Source organism: Diceros bicornis, chromosome 14 (genome assembly GCF_020826845.1).
Source record: "Diceros bicornis minor isolate mBicDic1 chromosome 14, mDicBic1.mat.cur, whole genome shotgun sequence".
NCBI lineage: Eukaryota > Metazoa > Chordata > Mammalia > Perissodactyla > Rhinocerotidae > Diceros > Diceros bicornis.
Window position 1 is genome coordinate 49292277 of NC_080753.1, and position 17491 is coordinate 49309767.

The 17491-nt window shown below is 38.3% G+C and overlaps 1 protein-coding gene across 1 annotated transcript in view; it reads right to left on the bottom strand.

The window, feature by feature from the left end:
• The window catches only part of KDM1B (lysine demethylase 1B), a 47850-nt gene extending 30405 nt beyond the window's left edge, over positions 1-17445 (bottom strand). Inside the window, exons 1-7 of the mRNA XM_058555184.1 lie at positions 17374-17445; positions 17015-17058; positions 13488-13587; positions 12416-12543; positions 11258-11347; positions 10580-10691; positions 7926-8042 (exon numbers count right to left, since the gene is read on the bottom strand). Of these exons, the coding sequence (XP_058411167.1) occupies positions 7926-8042; positions 10580-10691; positions 11258-11347; positions 12416-12543; positions 13488-13574 (534 nt within the window). The 5' untranslated portion in view covers positions 13575-13587; positions 17015-17058; positions 17374-17445. The remainder of the gene's footprint in view (positions 1-7925; positions 8043-10579; positions 10692-11257; positions 11348-12415; positions 12544-13487; positions 13588-17014; positions 17059-17373) is intronic.
• Positions 17446-17491: the final 46 nt, after the last annotated feature.

The following is a 17491-nucleotide window of genomic DNA, read 5'->3' on the forward strand; positions in this document are numbered from 1 at the left end:
CTATGGCGTTTTGATTTGTGAATTTTCTGTTTATATATTTCAATTAAAAGGTTACCTAAATAAACTGAAGATTGGCATACCATATGGCCTGGTCAATATATTCCAGAGAAACTCTTGCACGTGTGCATTAGGAGAGGCGTGTAAGAATGCTCACAGAAGCACTGTACATGATAGCCAAAAACTGGACACAACCCTCAAGTCCACGAACAGGAGAACAGATACGATGTGGTAGACTCACACTATGCAATACTATACAGCAAGGATGCATGTGAAAAACTTCAGTGCTGAGCGAAAAGAGCAAGTTGCAGAGGAATACAAACAATGCAATTTATAACCAGTACAAAAATATGCAAAACTTGACGTGTTGTTTAGGGTTTCATAAATAGGTTTTAACTCTGTAACAAAAAGCAGAGGAATAATAAATGCAAAATTCAGAATATTGCTTGCCCTTGCAGGGGAGGGAGAGGAAGATAACTACCATGGGGCACCCAGGGAGTTACAGGGGGTAATGCTGTTTCTAAAACTTGGTGCTAGGTACATGACTGTTGCTTTAATTCTTTACTCCTTTTCCTTTTTTGTGAGGAAGATCAGCCCTGAGCTAACATCCATGCTAATCCTCCTCTTTTTACTAAGGAAGACCAGCTCTGAGCTAACATCCATTGCCAATCCTCCTCCTTTTTTTTTTTCCCCCAAAGTCCCAGTAGATAGTTGTGTGTCATAGTTGCACGTCCTTCTAGTTGCTGTATGTGGGACGTGGCCTCAGCATGGCCAGAGAAGTGGTGTGTCGGTGCGCGCCCGGGATCCGAACCCCGGCCGCCAGTAGCGGAGCGCCCGCACTTAACCGCTAAGCCACGGGGCCGGCCCTAATTCTTTATTCCTTACGTACAAATTATAAGTCCTCCTTTTGTCTACGAATTATTTCATACTAAAACAACTGTATATACCCTTTGACACAAATTTCATTTCTAGGTATTGATCCTACAAATATACCAAAAAATGGCATAGATATAAAGCTATTCACTGCAGCACTGTCACTAACAGTAAATATTTAAAAGTCACCTAAAGGCCCTTCCATCATGCTAAATTCATCATGATACATCCAGTCAGCGGACTGATTATTATACAGTCTTGAAAGAGAAAGAGATCTTTATGTACTGATACAGAAGCACCACTACGATATATTAAATGACAAAAGCAAGCTCCAGGGGCCAGGCTGGTGGTGCAAGCGGTTAAGTGCGCGCGCTTCACCGCGGCGGCCCGGGGTTTGCAGGTTCGGATCCCGGGCATGCACCGACGCACTGCTTGGCATGCCATGCTGTGGCGGCATCCCATATAAAGTAGAGGAAGATGGGCATGGATGTTAGCCCAGTGTCAGTCTTCCTCAGCAAAAAAAAAAAAAAAAAAAGAGGAGGATTGGCAGATGCTAGCTCAAGGCTGATCCTCCTCAAAAAAAAAAAAAAAAAAAAAAAAAAAAAAAAAAAGCGAGCTCCAAAACAGCGTGTGTAGTTTGCTACCATTCTTTTTCACGTTGTTTTACAAACCTTTCCAGACTTTGTCCTTGGCAGAATACCAAACTGAAAACCAAAGTGACTCCAGGTCAATAAACATCATTTAAATAAATATTTCAAAAATTCAGGCTCTGGATGGTAATCAATTCAGACTGGAGCAAGAGAATCTCAAAGGATGATTTCTTGAGGGGAGGAGAGGGGAAGAGACTTAAAAGATGTGATACCATCCTCAGAAGCTGGAATTTAAGAAGACCATAAAGCCTTCAAGTTGAGATGAGTGGGAGGAGAGAAAGGCAATTAAGTTTTCAAAAACTTAAGGAATCTGACACCTCTGAGCCCTTCTGGAAAAAAAGTACATGATGTTAAAATACATCCAACCACGTGATGAATCATCATAACTTGAGGCAGAAGGGACTGTGGTAAGAGAAATTATGGGGAGCAGTAAATCCACGTAAATACAGAAGCAAGAGTAAACAGTGGAAGGAATATGGTTAGAGAAGATAAATGATTATTTACTCCAACAGAGTAAACTAAACTAAAACCCAAAACAAACACCAACAAAAATGGGAAGAGACGAATGGGGAAGTGGGTTGAAGTATGATGTAATTTATTTTTCCTCTTTCACAGCAGGGTGTTGATTAATATAACCTAAAATTGAAACCCAATTTTTTAAAAAAGTTAGAGAGAGTCCAATTTCCTAACACTCTCATCATATATTTTCTTAACCTTTTAGGGAGTTTTTAGAAACTGCTATTTCTTGAGATGAAGAAATAATTATCCTATGTTCAGCAATTTCTTCTTTCACTTTGGCTTCTTTTTCTTATTTTAAGTTATATTGTATTAAAATCAATTATTTTATGTAAAACTATAAATAACTATTTATCAGCCAGGCTTTCTCCTTGTATACATGCAGGAATACTCTTGAAGGAATCTCATTTAATGATGGTTATTTCATGATGATGCCTACATGAATTTTTTTTTCCTATCATCTTTGTTCTTTTCTATATTGCTTAAATTTTTCAATGATAAACACATATCATTTGTCTAAAAACAAGCTCATTCTAAAGAAAACTTGAGACTTTTCAAAATCTACTTAAATTGAAGAAATTGAAAATGACAATTACCACCCAAGGAAAAATCAAGTAAACAAAAAAAGGAACACAGATAAGCTGAACAATTAGTAGAGATGAAGTCAAAGTTGTACATTCTATTATGAGCAGGTAAAAGAGAGGAGAGATTATAGATAAATCCAAACTACAGTTAAACCAAAGCTAGTCAAAGCACAGTACAAATCACTTGAATATAAACTTTTTATATGAAAATATAAATTAAAGTCACACCTAGTGTTTAGTAACATAATATTATTACACAAAACATTGAAAATATTCCTTTAGTTGTTTAGAACAATTGTTCGGAAACTTCAGAGAAATAGGGTGAGTGAAAATGGCCCAAAGGCTAGTCTCTATTAAAATAGTCTGCTATTTTTGACTGCTCCTTGGCTGAACTCCCCTTTATTATAATGAAATGCCACTGACTCTACTCCTCCCTTGAGAAGTAATCTGGGGCACAGGTGATGGTTAAGTTCAGTGCAACCATGATATTGTTTCGGCTGGCTGGACACGCTCCCCTTCCCCACACAAGCTCGTGCTTCTTTACTCAAAGCCCAGTTCCCATCAGTGGACCTACTGAGCCCAGAAAATGAATTACCCACCCCCTTCCCATTTTCTTCTCTTCTATCCCTCAGAGACATCTTTTACTCTGAAGGTTGAGCTCGAGAATCAATTTAGGGCTAAACTGAAAGATTTTCAGAATGAGTCTTGTTAATTCCAGGATCCCAGTCCCAGGCTTAGATCTGTGCTTTCCACCTCTCACTCTCAAATTATCAACATTAAAAATAAAAGAAGACTACTACTGTAGATCCTACCAACTTAAAAGGAGAATAGGGGGACAATGCAAAGAACTTTAAGTCGACAAATCTGACAACGTAGATGAAACAAATTTCTTGAAAAACACAACTTGCCAAAACTGATAGAATAAATCACCTGACTAGCCATTTATCCATTAACGAATTTGAATTTGTAATATCAAAACTTCTCACAAAGAAAACTGGCCCAAACGGCTTCACTAGTACCAAACACTAAAGAAGAAACAATATCAACCTTAGATAAACTCTTTAACAAAATAGAGGAGGAGGATATACTTCTCAGTTCATTCTATGGAACCAGCATAACTCTGACAGCAGAACCTGACAAGGATATCACAAAAAAAAGAAAATGACCGAGTATCCATCATGAAGATGGATGCAAAAACTTTTAACAAAATACTAGCAAACTGAATCCAACAACACCTTAAAAGGATAATATAGTAAGAACAAGTAGAATTTTTTTTCCAGGAATGCAAAGTTGTTTTAACATTCCAGAATCGGTGTAATTCACCACATTAACAGATTAAAGGATAAAAACTGTACGATCATCATAAAAGATACAAAAAAGGTATTTGACAAGATCTAACATCTACTCCTAATAAAACGTTCTCAGCAAACCAGGAACAGAAAAGAACTTTCTCAATCTGATAAAGGGCATCTGAGAAAAGTGACAGTCAATATTATACATAATGATAAAACACTGAACACATTCTTCCTAAAGTCAGGAACAAGGCAAGGATGTCTGCTCTCCCACTTGTATTCAACACCCTACTGGTGGTCCTGACCAACATAATAAGGCAAGAAAAAGACAGAGCAAAAAGACTGAGTTTTTTAAAAAAACAAAACAGTCTTTATTCACAGTTGATATGATTGTGGAAAACCCAAAGGAATCTACAAAACCATCTATGGAATTTAATAAGTGAAGTCAACAAAGTCTCTGGGCATAAAGTCAATATGCACAAATAAATTGTATTTCTATATAATTGCAACAAACAACTTGAAAATACAGTTAAAAGTAAATTCTACCTACAAACACATAAAAAATAAAACATCTACAAATAAATTTAACAAAAGACATCCTCAGTGAAAACTAGAAAACATTGTTGGGACAAATTAAAGACTCTGAAAAGATGAGAGATATACCACGCTCATGGGTCAGAACAGGGTCAAGAAACGTTTTCTGTAAAGGGCAAGACAGTATTTTAGGCTCTGTGGATCACAAGGTCTCTGTTGCAACTGCTCTGCCATTGTAGCATGAAAGCAGCCATAGACAATACCCATTGAATGAGCATGTCCGTGTTCCAATAAAACTTTATTTTCAAAAACAGGCGGGGGGCCAGATTTGGCCGCTGAGCCACAGACTGCTGACCTTTGGATGAGAAGACAGAAGAACGAAAGGATATCAATTCTCCCTCAAATGATCTACAGATTCAATGCAAAATCCCAGAGGTTTTTTTGTAGATACTGACAAGATGATAATAGAATTTACATGGTAACATAAAGGACCTTAGAATAGCCAAAATAATCTTGAAAAAGAAAAACCAAGTTGGAAGAACTTACACTACCTGATTTTAAGACTTACTATAAAGATACAATAATCAAGACAGCAGAGTATTGGGTAAGCATAAACAAAGAAATCAATGGAATAGAGTCCAGAAATAGACCTACATGCATAGCCAAACGATTTTTGATAATGGTGCCAAGATAATTCAATGGGAAAAAAGTCTTTTCAACAAGTGGTACTGAACAACTAAATACTTACATGAAAAAAAAACTGAATCTTGGCCTATTATCTCCCATCAAAACCAAAAGTTAACTTGACATAGATTAATGACCTAAAGGTAAAGGCTGAAACTATAAAGCTCCTCAAAGAAAACACAGGAGACTATCTGTGCAAGTTGAGAGGTAGTCAATGATTTCTCAGAAAAGATACAAAAAGTTCTAAGCATAAAAGAAAAATGGATAAACTCAGTTTCAAAATTAAAACTCCTGCTCATCAAAAGACCTATTAAGAAAATGAAAAGGAAAGAAAAGCACTAGGAAAAAATATTCAAGATACATATCTATATCCATATTACATAATTCCTACAAGACAAACTAAACTTTTAAAAAAGACTTGGACAGGGCCGGCCCTGTGGCTTGGCGGTTGAGTGAGCGCGCTCCGCTGCTGGCGGCCCGGGTTTGGATCCTGGGCGCGCAACGACGCACCGCTTCTCCGGCCATGCTGAGGCCATGTCCCACATACAGCAACTAGAAGGATGTGCAGCTATGACATACAACAATCTACTGGGGCTTTGGGAGGGGAAAAAATAAATAAATAAATAAAATCTTTAAAAAAAAAAAAAAAAAAAGACTTGGACAGATATTTCTCCAAAGAACTACTATGAATGACCAATAAGCATATGAAAAGATGCTCAACATCACTAGTTATCAGGGAAATGCAAATTAAAACCAAAATAATATACTAGTACATACTCACTAGAACGACTAAAATTTAAAAAGAAAAAAAGGAACACCACAAAATGTTGTAATATGGCACAACTGTGGGAAACCATTTGGTAGTTTCTTAAACAAATATAACTTTACCATATGACTCAGCAATTCCACACCCATGCATTTATTCTTAAGAAATGAAAACAGAGGTCCACAAAAACACTTGCACAGAATGTTCACTACAGTTTTATTCATAATAGCAAAAAACTTAAAACAACAAATGCCCTTCAAAAAGAAAATGGTTAAAAGAATTGTGGTATATCCATCCAATGAATTATCACTCAGCAATAAAAAGAAAGAAACTACTGATTCATGCAACAACACACATGAATCTCAACACAATTTTACTCAGTGGAAGAAACCAAGCACAAAAGAGTATATATTTGCTGATTCCACTTTCATTAAGTTCAAAAGCAGGCAAAACTCTGCTTAGAGAATAGAAATAAGAATAGTGGTTGCCTTTGTGGGGGAGAGAAGAACATAAAGGGAATTTTTTAGGGTGGTGAAAACATTGCATAAAGATCTGTGCATATAATTACAGGATGTAATTATACCTCAACAAAAACAAAAGGCAATTTTACATCTATTAAAAATACTACCACTCAGTGCAGGTAAGGTTTTGATAAAATGATCACTCTGAGCTATAGGTCTTCAGACCTTTAAAAAGTAGTTTAGATATTTGTATCAAGAGCCTTAAAAAACATGCCTGTGATAAATACGTAATCAAATGCATTAAAGAAAGTACTAGTAGGATAAATGAATTGTTAAGAGTGATTACCTATTAGGGTAGAAAGGAAAAGATGGTTAAGGAGGACTTCCACTTTTATTTGCATACTGTATGTGTGTGTATACATATTTATATATACATACATATATTCACTTTACTTTTTTAACCTCTGAGATTATATTTATGTAATACTTATGTAAAATTTAAAACAATAAAAAAAAACCTCCTAAACATTCATACACTTTTTCTCACCCTCTCACTTTGCAAAATCTTCCAAATATTTTTACAATAATTATGAGTTGCTTTAATAGTTATATCTTAAATCTCAGGCTTTTAAAAACTTGACCATAAACTTTATAAAGCTCTTCATTCATTCTTTAAAAGGGATAATATTTGAACTAAGGAAATATTTTGCTGGTGATGATTGCAAATCTTTGTGAATATACCCTAAACCACTGAACTGTATACTTAAAAAGGGTGAATTTTAAGGTATGTGCATTATATCAATTTTTAAAAAAGAAAGTATTTTACTTCTAAGATTACAATGATTCATAATATTCTTTAATGTACTGAAGGAACTAGGGACGGTTGTGTAGATTAATGCTTTAACAGATTAAAGCAGCTACAGTTTTTAAACACCAAGTAATTGCCAAGTGTCAAAAAAGGCACATTATACCAACTACAGCAGATTCCTTACTGCCCAAACATATCCATTCACTCCTTCTTCCTTACTAATAGGACCTTGATTTTGTTTGATATTGTAACATGCTCAGTTATAAAATACTCTCTTCCTCTGCCTCTACTGTTGTTCAGAGTTGCTGCATGATCCTGTTCTAGCCAATGAGATATAAACAGAAATCTACTGTTGGAACTTCCAGGAAAGCTCCTGTTTTCCCAATAAAAGAGGGAGAGACTCAGCTGGTACACCCCTCTCGCCCTTTGCCTTTCCCCTCTTTTCTGCTTAGAATTTGGACACAATGACTGATGATGTAGCAACTCTCTTGTGGCTGAACCATCTTGTGTTGAAACTGGAAACTAGAAGGAGACTTTCTTGGGCTACCATACCAACCCTGGACAGTCTATTTCCAAACTGCTTATAATGAGAAAAAAATAAAATCCTTAATTGGTTTTTAGAGTAGTTAGAGTTCTGTTATATGTGGACCAATTCAATCCTGACACAATGATCAATGTAATAAATGAAAAATATACACCATTACTGAAAACTAAATTAATTTATCAATTAATTCAAAAGGAAAACCAACAGAAATCATACCTTAACAGCAGTATTTGGTTTTATACCACACTGATAGGTCCTTGCTATCTGCGGAGTAAGCTGGATTTCCTTGGTAAGTTGTCTCCATTTTCTACACTCAGGTTTTGTACACTGAACCTAGACGAAAAGTAATAAACCAACGTCAATGAGCTGACTAATCTCAAGCTAGCATTTCTATCCTGCACTGCTCACTTTGCCATCTTCTTCACATGATTTGACCAACTTTTTAGCACTTCTAAGTACTTCTTCTTTCCCTTGCATCACCACCACCCATACAATCCATTTGTACACCATCAGGGTAATTTCTGATTCAATACTAGCTCAGGCACCAGGAAAGTGCAAACAGGGATCTGACTACTGTTGTCAGAAAGATTTTCCAGCTCTAACCTAAGGAAATAATCACAGTAAATTTAGTTACAGTCGGTCAGAAAGCACGAACACTAAATGTAATGTGGTATCCTGGACTGGATCCCGCAACAGTAAAAAGACACTAGTGGAAAAACTGATGAAATCCAAATCACGTCTGTAATGTAGTTATTAGTACTGTACCAATGTTAATTTCTGAATTTGACAAATAATCGTGGTGTGTTAGACGATAACACTAGGAGAAACTGGGTGAAGGATACATGGGAACTCTCTGTACTATGTTTGCAACTTTTCTGTAAGTTTAAAATTATGGCAAAATAAAAACTTTATGGAAAAAAAAGCGTGTGGATATCTATCTGTAAAAGAATGAAATTGAGGGGCTGGTCCGGTGATGTAGTGGTTAAAGTTTGCCATGCTCCGCTTCGGTGGCCCAGGGTTCACAGGTTTGGATCCCAGGTGCAGAACTGTACCACTCATCAAGCCATGCTGTGGTGGTGACCCACATACAAAATAGAGGAAGATTGGCAGAGATGGTAGCTCAGGGCCAATCTTCCTTATCAAAAAAAAAAAAAAAAAAAGAATGAAGTCGGACCCCTACATATATAAAAATTAACTCAAAGCGGATCAAACACCTTAATGTAAGAGCTAAAATGATAAATCTCTTAGAAGAAAACACAGGAGTCAATCTTCATGACCTCAGATTTGGCAGCGGATTCTTAGATATGACACCAAAAGCACAATCAACAAAAGAAAAAATGAATAGATTGAACTTCATCAAAATTAAGAACTTTTGTGCCTCAAAGGACACTATCAAGAAAGTGAAAAGACAACCTAGAGAATAGGAGAAAACAGGTGCAAATCATATATCTGATAAGGGTTTAGCATCTAGAATACATAAAGAACTCTTACAACTCAAAAACAAAAGACAAACAATCCAATTTAAAAATAGGCAAAAGACTTGAACAGATATTTCTCCAAAGAAGATATACAAATGGCTAACAAGCACATGAAAAGATGCATTAGTCATTAGGGAAGTGTAAATCAAAACCGCAATGAGATACCATGTCCCACCCACTAGGATAGCTAAAATTAAAAAAATGGAAACAACAGTTGGTGAGGGTGCGGAGAAACTTGAACCTTCATACGTCGCTGGTGAGAATGAGAGATGGTGCAGCAGTTAGCTGTGGAAGAGTTTGGTGGTCCTTCAAAAAGTTAAACATAGAATTATCGTATGACTCAACCATATTATTTCTCGGTATATACCAAAAAGAACTGAAAACAGGCATTCAAATAAATAATTGTACACAAATGTTCACAGCAGTATATTTGCAATAAAAGGTAGAAACAACCCAAATGTCCATCAACAGATGAATGGATAAATAAAATGTGGCAAATCCATATAGTGGAATATTATTCACCCATAAAAAGGAATGAAGTACTAATATATGCTACAATCTGGATGAATCTCAAAAACATTATGCTAAGTAAAAGAAGCCAGTCATGAAACGTCACGTATGGCATGATTCCTTTATATAAAACATCCCAAATCGGTAAATTCATAAAGACAGAAAGCAGAATAGTAGTTGCAAGGGGTTGGGGGGAGGGAGGAATGAGAGGTGACTGCTTAATGGGCACAGGTTTCCTCTGTGAATAATGAAAATGCTTTGGAATTAGATAAGACGTGGTGGTTGCACAACATTGTGAATGTACTAAATGCCACTGAATTGTACACTTTAAAATAGTTAATTTTATGTTATGTAATTCAAAACAAATTGTGCAAGAGAAGCTCAGAATTACCTATGATATTAAAAATACTGGCAAATCATTAAATGATGGTATATTTATCTAATACATGCAATCACTAAAATATATTTTCAAAGAATGGCTAAATGGAAAAATAATACAAAGTTAAATAAAAAACTAAAACTTAACGAAAAAATTATATGCAAAGTATGATTTTAAACCTAGTTAGGATTTGTATATAAAGCACGAAATTGTGTTTAAATATATACATAAAAATAGAAACAGAAAAAAAGGTCAGCGAGATATGTACCAAGCTTAGCAATGGCTATCACCAGCTGGTGGTGAGTCTTTAGTTTCTTCTTTATACTATGTTGAATTATCTATGTTTTCTACAAAAATAAAAAATGTGATTTGCTTTAATAGACATAAAAAGAACAATAAGTGTAACAAAGGAAAGATTTGCTAAAAATCAGTATGTTCATCCATTCCTCTTGCTTTCAGCTCCACAAATGCTTTAGAGAACAATAAAGCGTTATCGTTTTTACCCAGTAGGGTAGCTGCTGGTCTGCCATGAAAGCTTTGGGACTAGGTTCAGTTTTTCCATTGCTAGTCCATATTTTTTTCCACGTAGTATATTTGTCATATCCATCCTTATGGCTGAAAAAGAATAAAAAATAAACATATAAAGCTACAAATTAATCGGGTTTTCAAAACAGGTGGCAGGTTAGTAAATCTTACGTAAAGGACTTAACTCGCCATGTTATGAGGAGGTGGGAAAGTTATAACAGCACCCATAATACAGGCTGTTGGGAATGGTGCCTTCTCATCACTTTAGTATCTGAAACTATTAAGAAAGGGTGGCTACCTGTCTGTCCAGTGCCCTTTAGTCCTCAGCACCCTCCCTCAAATCTTTGCATCCCTCCCGCTACGCACCATCACAGAACAGCAAAGCACCTCCTAGATTTTTCAGAACTTGCAGATTATAGAGAATAATTGTCTCATAGCAGATATTTTTTGGGTCCTGAGTGTGCACACACATAAGGACACACACACACGCATACTACAGCATCAAAGTTCTGGCACAGCTGTAATCAGCACAGGCATGACTGAAATGGTGGAATAATTCAGTAAGCCTGGGGGCTCAATCCTAACCGTCTGAGCCCCCCGCTGTCCCAGCCACTGTCCCCTCCACCACGGAAACCTTAAACAACTAGCAAACAAACCTTCTGTAGTAATGGTCAAAGCATTCATTACAGAAATGCTCCCCACAGGAGAGGTGATACCATCGGGATGTGTAGCCATTTTTGGCACATCTGAAAATAGCAAAAACATGTAGCTTTGGTAATAAATAAACATTTCTTCTCTTTTTTCTTTAAAAAAAAACATGTATTAAGCACCTCCTATGCCCATTTTTCATTATCTCAACTTAGAATCCTAACAACCAGGAGCTAACAACAGGAAATGGAATGCATGATTGATATGTAACAATACACGGTGAGGACACAGGGATTAGACCAGTGGTACCTAACCCAGCTGGCTGCACAGAAGGGCTGGGACTGAAGAGTTTTATCAAGACTCCCTGGAGCAATGACAGAGCTTTATGACACAAAACAAGGGATGTCACTGTGCTTACTGCAAGCTGCATGTGTGTGAAGGAGAGAAGGGTAATCTCTAGCAACAACATCTGGCCCAATATTGAATAGTGAACGAATCTGGCCAACGGGAATCTGACCATTGAGTAAGCAATCTGGCAAATATAACCTGTCAAACAGCCAACAATTTAGTAAAAGAACGACATACAATGCCACTACGAACAGTAACACCACCGTCTCTTTGTGATTTAAAAAAACAGGATTTTTTCCAGGTTCTATTGAATCTTAAGCCTTAATTGAAGATTTTTCTCTGGAAGTAAAAGGTCATGCTTGGGTCATCCCAATAAACGGGCAAGAGTGCAGTTAGCTACAGAGTTTCAATGAGACCCATATATGTCTACTGGAAGAGGAGGTATGTTATACGAGGGAGAAAAGCAGCATAGTGAAAGTAAACACATGCTGGTCTCCACAGGGAGCTCAAGGGTTCTCTCTACTGTGTCCCCACCTCTCAGCCCATCCCACCCCCAACCCCCAGGAGAGATACAGCTATGGTCAGTGGGATTTGAGGACACTGATTGGCCACTATGCAGAGCTGACATGGCTAGGTCTAACACGAGGAGCATATAGGAGGGTGTGGTGTGTACAGAATATACAAGTCACGTCTCTATTATTAGATGACTTCAGTATGTATATCTATCTTTAGGAAAACTATCTTCGAGGATGACGGTTCCCACAAAGAATGCTCTCACGGGCAGGAATGTGAAGCCAAGACACGCCATCTAAACAGACCTTTCAGAAGCACTTGCAAAGCACACGGGACACGTTGCCGTGCAGCCCGCCTTTTCACACTTCCTGTACTTCTTCTCTGATGCACCGTCTTCGTCCTCGTCTGTCGTCTCTGTTGCTTTTTTCTTCGCCTGAGGAAGAACCAGCCGAGGTTAAGATTTTACTCGCATGGCCAAGGGTGAAGGTGGTGGAAGGTTTACTGAAAGCACTTCCACGTTAGGAGGAGTTCTAAACGTGAAGATCAACAACATCCTGGCAGTAGGTAAGGAGCTAACAATATAGCAATTTTCTTGAGACTGCACTGTGTAAATAATTCACTAACTTGCCAGAAATACAGAACCAGCACTTTAACGATAGGTCTTTGAGTAGAGAACTAAAATGCACAGGAGCCTTTCTTCAGAAAAAGCTGGATCAGTCAAAATAAAAGCCACTCTCAAATTAAGATTTATTTTTTTTACTTAGAGCAGTTATAGCCTCTCAGTACTACAGATAAAAAACTAGGTGACAGATAAAAACTGGACTGTTGGTGGTGAACACAGTGCAGTCTGTACAGAAACTGAAATATAGTGATGTACACCTGAAATTTACAGTGTTGTAAGCCAATACGACCCAAATAATTTTTTCAGAAAACTAGAAAAATTCTAGAAAAAGAATTACATCATTCAATATTAAAAAAAAAAAAAAGCCCTACAAAAGAGATGGCAGCAAGTAACCTGCCAACAGCACCCAACCAACTACAAGCTGAAGTCCAAATTCCTATGAATGACACAAGGCAAGCACGATCTGGCCCCAGCTCACACCCTGGGGGCAACCACACAGCTGCGATTCTCGGAACACCCTACGGTGATTCACACTCTGTGCCTTATCTTTGCTGTTCCCTCTGCCAGACATGTTTTTTCCTACATTGTATCACTTTATCACACTGGACTGTGATTGTCCTGCGGTGAATTTCTCCACTAGACTACGAACTCCTCGAGGACTGGAATTATATCTTTTCATCTCTAATTCTTCGGTCCCAAGCATAATAATGCTGTGTGCTCAAAACAGGTGCACTGAATGACCAAATGAATAATACCTGCCTCCCGGAGCTCCTCAAAGGAAGGTTATCTGGAGAATGATCAAAAGATGCTTTTTTCTTTGTCCTTCCCCGTGGGGTTGCCATTGTTTCAGAAAGTCTGCAAAAAAAAAAGAAAAGAAAAAAAATTAAACCATTAAATACTAGCATCTGCTAATACTTTCAACACTCTGGAGCAGGGTTCTTATGTAATTTAGTAGGTAAGAGTATATTCTCTGCAGTTAGACTACCTGAGTGTGACATCACTGCTTTCAAGTTACTTAAAGTCTCTGAGCCTCAGTGTTCTTATCAACTAAATGGACACAGCAAGACTGTACCACAGTATCGGTGTGAGGATTAAGTAAGATTTAAAATAAACCTATTTAAAGCACCATGCTGTCACATTACAAGTATTCAATAAATGTTATCCATTAGTAGTATGTACATTTAAAAATGAGAATTAAAATGAGAAACATACCACACGAATGACCAATAAACAAATTACACTACTGTCTGTAAAATTCAATAAGTAAAAACACCTAGTTTTTGTCTATGTTCCTCTCCATCTTACTGTGTCTTCCTAGTAGTTCCTGAATTTTGATCTCTTATACTTTAAAAGGAAAACTCACTCATTCCTTCTCAGTAAAACCCAACAAATAAATCTCAGGCACACTGTATAGTCACTACTGAATATGGGAATCTGGGTTAGATCGTCACTGGTATCTTCTACTGGAAAAATGTTATGAGTTCTCAAACTAGTCTAATAACAGCACAGTTAAACAAACATTAAGAACCAAGAGTCTATAAGAAAAATAATGCATAGTAATCATGAATGATTAAGAGTTATCAAATAAGTATTTTTCTAACTAAACTAGATAAGGAATGAAAAACGTGTAGCATAAGTACTCAATAATATATGGACTCCACAGTTCTCACATATCTCCTCACCCGATCCAGTGTATTTACTACGCACACACTTACACAAAATGATAGCATGAAAAGTAAATAGGACATACCTATGGATAAGGAATTTGAAAGTGGAAAAGTGTTATCATAAGATACAAATTCCACATATAGAATCTCAATCTTGGAGAAAAGCTTTGAGGGGCTTGTAATCCCATTGTTTCACATCTGTGGGTTGTTCTAATATTCATTAGGAGCATTTGTATGGATTATTAACATCATGTGTGAAAACTTTCAGTCTGCCATCTACATCGCCTTTGAGAAATCTTGACACTAACGTTATGGATAATTTTCCTTTGACTCTGTCTTCACTTTCTCAAAACCATTTTGTTAGTTGTGAACACGTAAACTCTATACATATTCTGAAACGCATTATAGTTCTTTAAGCATTAAATAAGTTGCTATTTAGTTCTGCAGCACTCATTATACCGCTGGATAAAGCACTAATAATGTTTAAAGTACTACCGTCTACCTGTAATTGTTGGACCCAAAGAAGGCTTTCCGGATCACATTTATATTTTCAAGAGTGCCCAATCTAACAAATCTCTTTATATAAAACATATATCCGGGGGCTGGCCTGGTGGCATAGTGGTTAATTTCTCATGCTCTGCTTCAGCGGCCCGGGGTTCGCAGGTCCGGATCCCAGTCGTGGACCTGCGCACCACTTATCAAGCCATGCTGTGGTGGTGTCCCACATACAAAATAGAGGAAGATGGGCACAGATGTTAGCTCGGGGCCAATTTTCCTCAGCAAAAAGAGGACAATTGGCAACAGACATTAGCTCAGGGCTAACCTTTCTCACCAAAAAAATAAAAATAAAACATATATCCATTATTCATAAAATGACCCACAAATAAAGCATACGTAAACATGTAAATGTATAGTATATGTAAGTATTGCAGCAAAAATATTTGAGTCTAATGTGGGGAACATAAATAAAATCAGCCTAGGTTCACATAACATTTGAGACTGTCATCTAGGAATTCTCAAAAGAAAGCAGAGTTTCTGGAAATTTCATCAAACATTTTTAATCCAACTGTATTCTAGAAAATATGTACTTAATTGCAATAAAGAATGATATAATTTGAGAAATGGTTAAGAGGAAATGAAAATATTAGCTACAAAAGCCATTATTAGTTCTGTGTTGTCTGGGAAAAATATAATGGAAGATTTTTAGGGTAGCACATTTTCACCTTTAATTATACAATTAATAGTTAGGTACCCCTATCCTTTTTTGACACTTACTATAATTCTGTATTTTCACTATTACTGAGTTCTTGTGGCTTAAAATGGAGGAAAAAAATTTTAAGTAAAGCTGGAAGAATTACAGTTATTGTGCTTTTAAATATAATCTTAGAAATACTGATCAAAAGCATCATTAAAACAAACTAGTATACTAAACATGGTTTCCCACCTGGTTCTTCAAATTAACAAATACATCTAACTTTATAATCAATTTGTTTCATGTTCAATATGATTTTATAACCATATTTCTTCCTAATTTTCAATTCATAGCTTTGGTGTTCTTTTAATCTGACAAAAGAGAGGAAAAAAGTGGGGTTTTTTGGGGTAAATATATAAGTGGATATATCAATGTCTAGATTTCTATTTTAATAATTCCCAGGATTTTTTTCTTAAGTAGCTTCTTCAGAAAGTTTTTTTAAAAAACACACAGAATTCATAAAAATATGAATCAAAAGGACTCCAGGTTGGAATAAAAATTTACAGTGACGTCAGCATAATTTCTAAAAATAGGACAAATTACTAGAAACTTCTCCAGAGACAACAGCAACAGGAATTTCCCTTTGGGCCACTTAAAACTAGGCAAGACTCGCACCTGACTGCACCCACACTAATCAAATTTTCCAAAATATGGATCCAGTTCAATTGCCTAAATGTTTTGTTGACTACTTTCTCTGCCTGGAAGACAATTAATTATTGACGGTCATTTTCTCATGTACCTCCTGAAGAAATCTCTCCACTCGCCTTTCTTCCACTTAAATAGATCTTTTCTTTAAAAAAAAACAACCAAACAAAACGCAAAAGCCTTGAGGTGTGTGTGTATATGTGGAGTGACGGATCTCCCCAGATGGACTCCTCCACGCTCACCCAGGGGAAGGCTAGGCCTCCATCTGGCTGGGTTCCATATCACGGAACCCCAACTTTCTACAGCTGGGCCTGCCTCTTCCTTCCTCTTTCACCTGCCGGCTGCTAGGCTGTTGACTAACAGCTACTGTAATCGGGCCGCCCCCTCCGGGTCCCCAGTCCCGGAGGAGTTACCCCAGCAACCTGGCAATGCTGATCGTGTCTCGACGCGTGCCGGCTGTGCTGGAGTCTGACTACAACACCTGCAAGGCTGGGGGCTCCTCGCCGCCACACCACCGGCTGCAAAGAACACGCGAGGGGGTTCCCACACCCGGACTGCGGGATTCCCCCCCGGAGCAAACGCTCCCCAGGTGACAGGGCTCTCACACCCCCAAGAGGGAGCCCCAACGTTCCCTGTGCCAGATGCAGCCGCCTCGCTTTCCGAAAAGCTTTCTCGTCTCTTCTCCGAACTCGGAGAAGCAACAGCCTCCGGGGCTCACCTTTGCGCTGAAGAGGTGCAGAGAGTCGCGGGGAGAAGGCACCGCTGGACAGAAAGGAAACATTGAGGGGGGTTAGGAGGGACCCGCAACACCGCGACGAATTGGGGAACCCGGTCTCACAACACCCCGGCCCGGGAATTCCCCCTTCCGCAGACAGGGATCCCCACCCCGCACCCCACTTCCAATCCGGGGAGCGAGGTCTCAGCCCCTCGGGCACGCGTCCACCTCCCACCCCGGCGAAGGGCGCTGCGCACGGGCAGAAGGGGAGCTTGCACCCCAGCCAAACTGCTTTGTGCAGAGCTGTCACCCGAAATCCGCCGCCGCCCCCACGCCCGCGCCCGGAGCCGCATGCCCCCCACCTCGGAGCGCGGGCGAGACGGTGCGCGCCGCCCCGGGCTGCGGGCGCCTCTCCGGAGCCGCGCGCCGCGGGCACAAGACAGCAGGTTCCGCGCCGCGAGCCGCAGCCTCCGCTCGGCC